The 10,133-nt window shown below is 36.0% G+C and overlaps 1 protein-coding gene across 2 annotated transcripts; it reads left to right on the plus strand.

Moving 5' to 3' along the window:
* Nucleotides 1–716: 716 nt before the first annotated feature.
* LOC120425768 (gustatory and odorant receptor 24) lies at nt 717–9,884 on the plus strand. Of its 2 annotated transcripts, XR_005606588.2 has the most exons (6): nt 717–963; nt 1,021–1,170; nt 1,226–1,666; nt 8,014–8,454; nt 8,520–8,744; nt 8,902–9,884. XR_005606588.2 is itself a non-coding variant. In XM_039590378.2 (5 exons), exons 1-5 carry the CDS (start codon nt 757–759, stop codon nt 8,625–8,627), a joined length of 1,347 nt encoding a protein of 448 aa, XP_039446312.1. In that variant the 5' UTR covers nt 717–756; the 3' UTR covers nt 8,628–9,884. The 2 variants fall into 2 exon arrangements, 1 of the variants encoding a protein (XP_039446312.1); XM_039590378.2 differs by having other exon boundaries at nt 8,520–9,884.
* Nucleotides 9,885–10,133: the final 249 nt, after the last annotated feature.

Genomic DNA, 10,133 nt, shown 5'->3' on the forward strand with positions numbered 1-10,133 from the left:
GCAAAACGGTTTTGACGAGTGTGTAAAACGAAACAATTAACCTTAACCTCTATCCGTTTGGACTAAACTGGTGCGTACCTAAATAAATACGCGTGCGGTCCATATAATCATAATCCAAATAATAATATGGCGTTGGAGGGAAATATAAAGACATACATCAAACAGAGTTGTATAAAGTCATTGACGGCTTCATCGTAACAAGGGATGCTCAAAAGTCATGTTTTATTCAGAAAGTTTGAACCAACTCTCCTGGTTGGTGACATTCAACGCAACGTGCATGTTTTATGGATCATTGACCAGAGTTTGGCCAGTCATTCAAGAAGAACGGACACGAGCGCGACGGAATTAGCTATGCAAGAGGGGCTCGGCACGAGGCTTTGGGCACGTGGTCGATGGTGCAACTATTCATCACCCTAACGATGGGCTTGAATATTCATCTCTGTGAAGGGTGTTCGAAAGTGTCCTTGCCGTTGCGGTGGTCATGGTCGAAGGTGACAATTTTGAGTAATAAATCTGAAATTTGAGAATTTTGTGGAATTACATTGTAAAGAAAACATTTTTGTAGTATTTCTTCAATTTGTCTCAAAACTTGCCACGAGTTATCAAACTTCCAATAGACAAAGTTTCGAATGCTTAATTCAACAAACTTGTTTAAACAATCGATTTTCACTTAACCAAGAAGCTTACTAAAGAGACACCAGGTCATCCCAGCCCAGTCTTTCGTCGTTCGTGAAGTTAAACAGTTCTTCTTCAAAAATGAGCATATTTCCGGATACTCTGCGCTACATCGAGGTGGAACCCGATCCGAAGACCCGCGCCGTATTTTTGGACGCCAAACCTGCCTACTTGGATCACCAGCAACATCAGAACCGTCAGACGACGAATGGATTCGGCAATCGTGTGGGATTCACGGAAGGCCCTCCGAGGGAGGCATTTGGCGACGGGGGCGTCGTAATCAAGTCTGTGAGTACGGATTTGGGGAACCCTTTTTGAGCAGAGTTGACCTCCACGATCTTGCAGGACATCATCTACGACAGCTCGAAGCCAGTCTACAACGTGCTCCGACTTTTGGGAGTTTTCCCGTTTATGAGGCCAACTGCCGGAATGACCATGTTTGCCTGTGCCAGTCCGGCCATGGCGTACAGTGTGGTATTCCTGGTGGTGCTGACGGTAAATCGGTTTTTCTGTGTTTTCTTGCTCCAACCGAATTACACCTTTGTTCCAGATCTACGTGGTCTTCATCATGATCAGCAGGATTGACATAGTCCGCACGCTAGAAGGGCGCTTCGAAGAAGCCGTAATCGCCTACCTCTTCATCGTGAACATCCTCCCGTTGATCATAATTCCCCTGATGTGGTACGAAACGCGAAAAGTGTCCAACCTCCTGAACAACTGGGTGGACTTTGAGGTCCTGTACCAGAAAACCGCCGGACGTGAGCTGGCGCTGAACCTGAAGAACAAATCGCTGCTGATTGCGGTGTTGTTGCCAGTTTTGTCCTGTGCCTCAGTGATTATCACTCACGTTACCATGGTGGAGTTTCAGCTGGTTCAGATCGTGCCGTACTGCATCCTGGATACGCTCACATACATGATGGGCGGATATTGGTATTTGGCGTGCGAAACGCTCAGTACGACGGCGAACGTGCTGGCGGAGGACTTTCAAATGGTAAGTGGGGAAGTTTTGGTGATAACTAAAAACTAAAAACAGTTGAGTTGCAATCATTAATTTTCAAAAAGTGTAAAATTTTAGGAAACAAAAATTGTCGATAAAACTGAACATACCAAAAATAGTAATGCATTTCAAATTGATTTCAGCTGATTTCACACTTTCACATTTTGAAGTTTAAAAAAAAGGTTTTTTTTTGCCACTGATTTTTCGAGACGATTTTAAAACTTGTAAAATATTTGCAACAGCTTTATGATTTTTTTTAAATTGTGTTTTTTGTTTTGGAAAAAAATATAAATCTGCGAAAACAATTTTTTGACAACAGTTTTTCGTGTGAAATCTTATTTGCAATCGAAAGTACCTAACAAAAATTTAAAACCGTTTTCGGAATATTGCCACTTAACAGTTTTAACAACAAAAAAATGTTTTTCTATTTTTTAAAGTGAGTGACCATTTCTGAAAACATTTTTTCGAAAAGTTCAGAAAATTTCAGAAACATTTCACTTACAGAAAATTTTTCGTTTTTTAAATGGGTAAACTTTTAATTGTTTTCAAAAAACACATTTTTTTCATAAAGTTATAACTCAGCGGTAGAGGGTGACAATTCTCGAGATTTTGAATTTCCCGGGAATCGAGAGTTGAATTTGGCCATTTCCCGGGAATTCCCGGGACCCGGGAGTTTTTTTAGTATGCCAACAGTGCTAACAATTAAAAGGAAAGGTCTTAAATGTGTTTCTTTTCGATGAATTCAGTTACAATTCATTCATACTTATTAAAAGAAACTTTTATTTAAGTAGCCTCATTATTTCAAGGAACTATTCCAACCTTTAGATTTTTTCTCAATCTGCAAATACAAGATCGTTTTTTGAGCTTTTTGGGACTCAAAATTAAAGGTTAAAATGTTTACTAGTCTTAATTCGCACAGAGTGATTTTTCAAAGTTGAACTTGTTATTAGATCTTTGTGAAGTAAAAAAATAGCAAATATATTATTTCCCAGTATAGGGATTTTTGCAATATGATACATAAAAACTCAAAACAACAATTTGATTTTTTTCTTTTTTAAGGTCAACTGAAAATATTCATTGAAGAAATATTTACATTTACCAGAAAACTAAAATGTTCACAATTGGCGGACCTTAACAAAGATTAAGGCAATCTTTACAAATTGCCAGAGATTTTTCATCAAAATATATTCTCATATTTAGGTTGATGCGAAACACCAAATGACCAAATTATTGACATCAAAAATGAAATTACTATGCTCGTGAGAGGATATGAAAAATTGAACCTTTTGTAAAAGGTTTTCCCTATTACGAATAATAAAAAAAACTGTATAATTCATTTCTGGGTTGAAACTGCTAAGTATAATTTAAGGTAAATTTCAGGGTTTACATTTTTTGGGCTTCTTACAATTATAGTTGTTGGAACACTCGACAAGTTAACATCAAATGTTTTAAACCATTTCGAATTTTTAGAATTTTAGAATTTTGCTTCGATATTTATAAGTATAAAATTTCCCGGGACTCTCGACCAAATTTCCCGGGAATCGAGAGGTCCAAAAATGGTCGATTTCCCGGGAAATTTTTCCCGGGAATTCCCGCTCGTCACCCTCTACTCAGCGGTAACTTTTTTGTCCGTACTTCTCTTTGGCTCAAAATTTGAGGTTTTTTTCGATAACAAAATTTCAAAAATTATAAAGTATGGATTTAAGGATTTTTTTTTGTAAATATTTAAAAGTTAATTCTAGAATCTGCAAAAACCCATATAAATCTCCATACAATATTGGCAGCTGTCCATACAAAAATGGTATTGAAATATTCGAAAATCTGTAACTTTTGAATGAATTTTCTGATTAATTTGGTGACTTCGGCTTTAGGTAGAGGAATATTCTTAACAATAGTTACGCGAAAAAACAAATTGCCGATTTTCTTATTAACTTTTTTTTCACTAAAACTCAATTTCCCAAAATACGTATTTTATGGTTTTCTAGATTTTTTAATGAGTTTTAGGAGACAAAAAATAGCAACTTTTGAGCCACAGAGAAGTATGGTCGAAAATTCTGCCACCGAGTTGAGATTTTTTGAAAAAATAGTGATTTAAAAAAACGAAAATTAAAAAAAAAATGAATTTGGAATCAAAAAGTACTTTACATATAGCCACCGAAGGTTTGATTTCAGCGAAATATTAGCAGTTTTTCGATTTAAAAAAATAGTGACCATGAGTGACCATTTCGTATTTTTTTTTGTTTAAGGGTGCACAGCAACCAAGGAAGTTGTTGTCTTCTTATTCCAAAACTGTCAAACGGACCCAATCCTGCAACAACCTGATTGTAAAAATAGTCAAACTTTGTTGTAAATAACTTTGAAGACAGTACTTTAGGGGATGAATGAAAAATCATATCGATAGTTCCCTTAGTTTTGAAGATACTAAAATGTCTGTAACAAAAATCTTGGTGCAAAAGCTCTGGTTGATGTGTACCGTTAAGTTTATAAAATTTGCTTCAACATTTTCATGGAGACACTGAAGATTGGACCTCTGGTTGCAGCGGCTTAAAGAAAAAAAAAAAACCAGCCATTTTCTCACCCAAACATCAATTTTCTAATGTCGATATCTCAGCAACAGTTACTAATGGTCCTATTCATTCGTGAAATTTTTCGATCTTTTCGAAAAAATATTTTCAATTTTTTTGAATCAAGACTTACATTTCAAAAGGGCGTAATATTGAATGTTTGGCCCTTTTAAAATGTTAGTCTTGATTTAAAAAAAACAGAATATTGTTTTTGAAATGATCGGAAAATTTCACGAAAATACAAAAACTAAAAATGGTCGAAATCGGCCGATTTCGTAGAGAATTGCTCAAGAGACAGATTTTCGAATAATAAAAATCGCGTGCAGTGGATCCTTAACGTACCATTTTTGTATGGACAGCTGAGAAAATTGTATGAAGACTTGTATAGGAGAATCAATGACAAAAAAATGCTTCTTTGGTCATAGAAGAGGGGAAGGGAAATGAAAATAAAATCCATTTCCGGATTTACTCATATAGGGGAGATGGGGGTAAGACGGCCACCCTAAGGGAGAAGTCTAATAAAATTTACACAACAGATTATTTTGATCTCAAATTACGTACATGTTGTTCTACTACTAGTCCATTATAGAAATGACAAAAATTAGTTAGTCTAAAAACCAATTTTCAATACTTTTCAGGAATTTTAAAAAAATAATTGAAATCGTATATATATATGAAATACGCGGGGTAAGACGGCCACCCATGTGGGGTAAGACGGCCAGTGCTATAAATTAACTTAATAACTTTGCTAAATCCACCCAAATTCCTACAAGGTTGGTTGAACAGACTTCTCTGAACATCATAACTATTTTGGTTGAAAAAATCAGGTTTCAAATGTGAAGAAAAATGCTGTTTAAAAATTTTCATATTTTGGCTCAGTGAATTTCATATTATTACGACCACATTTTATGAAAAACTGTGAATTTTTACTACAAAACAAACACAATTTGATGCAAAATAATTAGTTTGTGTATTTTGATTAGAATAAGTAAATCAAAATTATGTAAACAATATTAAATTAGCGATTTTTATGAAAAGTTTGATAGGATTTCATACTATTCAATGAGTTTTGCTATATCACAGTAAAGAATGTTGTTGAAACGGTAGTTAACAGCATTTTGATTAAAAATTGATAGTTTTATTGAAAATGCTTTTCCTTATCTACAAATATGTCTTAATAGTCAAAAACCGTCAAAAATATAACCTATATCAATTAAAATCTACAAATTACGGGTGGCCGTCTTACCCCCGGAGGAGGTGGCCGTCTTGCCCCCAAATAAATTATTTGTTTAAACAATTTTTGTAAATAGCTCATCGCATTTTCTAAACTTTTTCGAGGGACATAATCTAGGGAAAACTTCAATTTAACATGAAAAAATATTTGAAGACAGGAAAACATATTGTTATCTAACAAAAATGCCTAAGTTGTAATTCATGAAAATTACATCCAGTTTCAAGTTCAAAAATTATTTGTTTATTTTGAGCTATTTTTATGCTATTTCAAACAATATTTTTGGCAAAGGTGACTCCATATGCATTATTTAGCATGAGGAACAGTATTGCTAAACATTTTAGTAATATTCATTAGTATACTTAGTAAAACAGTGGGGTGGCCGTCTTACCCCGCCTGGCCGTCTTACCCCCAGCTCCCCTATTGTGATTTCCATTTTTTAAATATTTTATCAACTCAGATTTCATGAGAATAATTGTGTTATTCAAATTCACATTTCTTTCTAAAATATAAGAAAAGTTAAAAAAATGTGAAAAATTTGAAAAAATGCAAATGCAAGTTCAGATAGAATGACAATAGCAATTCATAATTATAATAACAAGTTATATTTTTGCCACAGAATTTGTCAAACTGTGAAACTCTGTCCATTGATTTTTGTTATGTTCAAAAAAGTAATTTTGTATCATAGGTTCTCCAAACATGTCCCAACTATTCGACAAGAAAATATTCGAAAATATAGAGTTGAACTAGCATCCGCCTGTAAAGTTCTAAAATACAAAATAAACATACAATTATGAAAATCCATAACTTGATTCGGTTTTTTTAATGAACCAAAGTTGTTTGTTTTAATTAGGTTGATATTTCATGACAAATAAATCATTTTGACAACCTCTAGATTTTTTTAAATGTGATTGAACGTATAAAATTTGAAATTTTTGACCACTAGCGTATGAGACCCCGAGCAGACAGAAATAACCTGGGAATAATTTTTTTTGATATTTGAAAATACTAGGCCAATAACATTTTATGTTATTTATAACAAGTTTTGTTATTCAACGTTATAATTTTTTTGTTATTGGATTGTTATTGTAATAACAGACTAATAACATTTTGAGTTATTCTTCGAACAAATCTTTGTTATTATTTTTTGTTATTTTAACAACTAATCCGATCATCCCAATAACAGTTGGAGATATTCTTCCTAATCTAATCTAATCTAATCTAATCGAACACAAGCGCAGCCAGTCCGAAGAAAGCATCCTGGAAGAACTTGTGGTAAGATTACGCCTCAAGTCCTTTCTTGTCAATATTAATGGTTACAGTACATCCGAGTTACCCCGAAAATGTATAGCAAAAATTAAAGCGGCCAGGCCTACTGCGTTGCATTAACCGCAGAGACAGATTCTGTGAACGGATCACATTTCACAGAATCATCAGGGGAGGAAGGATGCGTGGACATACCGTACCAAACGCTCCGAATCAGTTGTGGTGTGGTGTGTTAGTGTAAATTTGGTAGATAATAATATTTAGAGCCGGGGGTGGGGGGGGAGTTGGGAGGGGGTGGAAATGAGGATAGGAGAAAGGGAAGGTGGGAAAGGGATAATATGGATATATCATTTGATCAATAGAATATTATATAAAATAAGGGGAAAAAAACTTCTATCAAATAATGATAGATAAAATGGATAGATCTCACAAACTCCTGGGTCCAACTCGAAATAACCGGAAAGTGTTGTTCCACAACGCCTTGATTGTTGCTCTTGGAAAACAGGCTGTTATCTCCACAATCCTCCTCATCAGCTGGAAAAAGACTTCTAATCCACCGGAACCGAAAAACCGCCAGAAAAGTTTCACTGCAGCAGAAGTCCATCGTAAAAGCAACTGCACCGGAACAGCAGGAACCAGGAACCAATCCACATTGAAAGCGATCCACCAGAACTGAACTCCACTCGTAAATGAACTACACCGAAACTTTACTCCAACGGAAAACTTAAAAAAAAAAAAAATCTTGAGGAAAATCCACTTCTTTGAAAAGAGAAAAAAAACACGCCAGCGAAAAAAAACTTTCCGTCCGAACACCCAATAATAGTTGGAGATATTCTTCCATAACAAAATATGTTATTCCAAAGTTGTTTTGGCTTTCAACCAATAACAAATTTTGTAATGATAACATAAATTGTTATTAAACTCTTATGCACAAATTGATTTTTCAAGAAGATTCCATAACGCTTTCTGTTATTTTAACAGTACTTGCTATTGAAATGGCATGAATTTTGTTATTACCATCTGCCCGGGACACCAATTTTTATGACCAAGTTTTATTTTTTTTTAAAGTAACAATATTGAAAAGTTTTGAAAATACACAAAAAAAAATTTCATGTTATATTGTGTTCTCAATCAAAAAGTTATTTTCAGATATTTTAAGAAAGTCCATCATTTTCGAGTTTTATTTATTTTTACTACTTTGAAGTATTTTTGGGTCAAATTTGAGCTCAACTTTTAAACAACAGAAATAATCAGTACAAAATTATATGTTTTTATTTCAGGCCCTCCGCCACGTTGGCCCCGCCGCCATGGTCTCCGAATATCGTTCCCTATGGCTTCGACTCAGCAAGTTGGCCCGCGACACGGGATTCTCCACCTGTTACACCTTTACCTTCATCTGTCTGTACCTCTTCTTCATCATCACCCTGTCGATCTACGGACTATTGTCGCAAATTTCCGAGGGCTTTGGAATTAAAGATATTGGGCTGGCCGTTACGGCATTTTGCAGCATTGGGTTGCTGTTTTTCATCTGCGATGAGGCACATTATGCGTCGTTTAACGTGAGGACGAATTTCCAGAAGAAGCTGCTGATGGTGGAGTTGACCTGGATGAACTCGGACGCCCAGACGGAGATTAATATGTTTTTGCGCGCGACCGAGATGAATCCTTCGAGCATTAATTTGGGCGGATTTTTCGACGTCAATAGGACATTGTTTAAGTCGGTATGTTTTTGATTGGGGATGATTTGTGATGAAATTTATTGAATAAAGGGGTTATTTTTCTGCAGCTTCTAGCAACGATGGTGACGTACTTGGTGGTTCTTTTGCAGTTCCAGATTAGCATTCCGGATGATCCGACTGCAATGCTGAAGCAGAACTCGACGGCAGCGCATTGAAATTTATAGTTTTTATCCTTTTAAGTAATAGTCGCCATCGTAGATCAAGGTGTAGTAAAATTAGGCACAACAAAGAATCGTTTGTACCTGCTTGCTCGCAGAGACAAATATTTCCATGTGAGTAATCAGGTGATGAAAAATCTGCTACAATTTCTCATCAATGGATGCAACTGTGTACATCTCCACCGTAAGAATCTCATATTTCACCCTCCTCGTAATAGACACATCTCATTTCATTTCGCCGCAAATTGAGTCGAGACGTATTACTTTGCAGTTCTGGACCGGAGATTGCACCCGCACCCGCGTGGCTAATGACTGGCATTACCGCTAATTGAAACCGATAGCGTATAAAATATCTCAATTAATGCACTCTGTCATTAGAACTGAGGCACTCCACACAGAGCCTGCAAACATACGGCAAAACGACAGTTGAGTTATGCAGAGTGGTCTCTTCAAAAATTCAACCATCCAAAAAATACGCAAACTAGGAAGTGGCTTAAGATTCCTTTACAGAATGCAGCAGCGAAAAAATGAGAATCGAATGATAAAGTGGCGTCGTCGAGTGACCGACCAATCGATCTGGGCCCGAGCGAGTCATCATCGCCAAACACACTCCGAGACCAAGCGAGCTGAGTGCTGAACTGTGAGGGATCTCGATCGAGGAGGAGACTTCAACGCGAGATTTCAACCGCGCGGGCGACCTTCGCCGCTACAAACACGGCCCGTTCCAGTTGGCATATATGGCGATATGAAATAAATGTGTCGTTTTTTTTTTACTTGCTTGCTTCTCATATTATATTGTAAAGGGGGAAAATAAAATTACACATTAAAGGTATGAGCTTTAAATTAAAAATTATAATACGTTTTTAGTGTGGCCCTCCGGCTGACTTGGCCTGGCTAGAAGCTGCGATTGATAGACCTCTCCTACCCACGAGAAGTTCTAGCTTATATGAGAGTTAAGGTTTCTCACGTGCTGAGAGCTGCTGCTGCTGCTTCTCGCGGGTTTAAATATAGCAAAAATCATAAAATATGGCAAAATACTAGATTGTGCACGAATGATAACGCGCGAAACGTCTTGGGGCGCAGAATGAAAAACGGTATCGCTAAACTTGGCGAAAGATACAAGGATTAAAAACGTTAGATAATGTGGACTGTGAAGCGAACATTAATAAAAAAATGACGCGTCCGATAACCATGCTGTCTGCCTTCGGCGTGGCGAAAAAATGTCATTGACAAGGTATTATATGTATTTTTCTGACCGAGTGTTTATTTCGTTTGTGATTTGCTCAAGGAGGCAAACATCCAGCATGCATTTGATTGTTGATTCATTTCCGAACATCTCTCTTATACTTCTACAACCCAATTATTTTTAAATCAATTTTCTTCTCTTTTCGTACTCAACATTTGAATAAAATGTACCTTGTATTTCCATTTAGTAAAACACAATTTTAAATAAATAAATAAACGACAATTTTACACAGTGTTCTAGTTTTTGTTCAATATTTC

This window comes from Culex pipiens, chromosome 3 (assembly GCF_016801865.2).
Source record: "Culex pipiens pallens isolate TS chromosome 3, TS_CPP_V2, whole genome shotgun sequence".
NCBI lineage: Eukaryota > Metazoa > Arthropoda > Insecta > Diptera > Culicidae > Culex > Culex pipiens.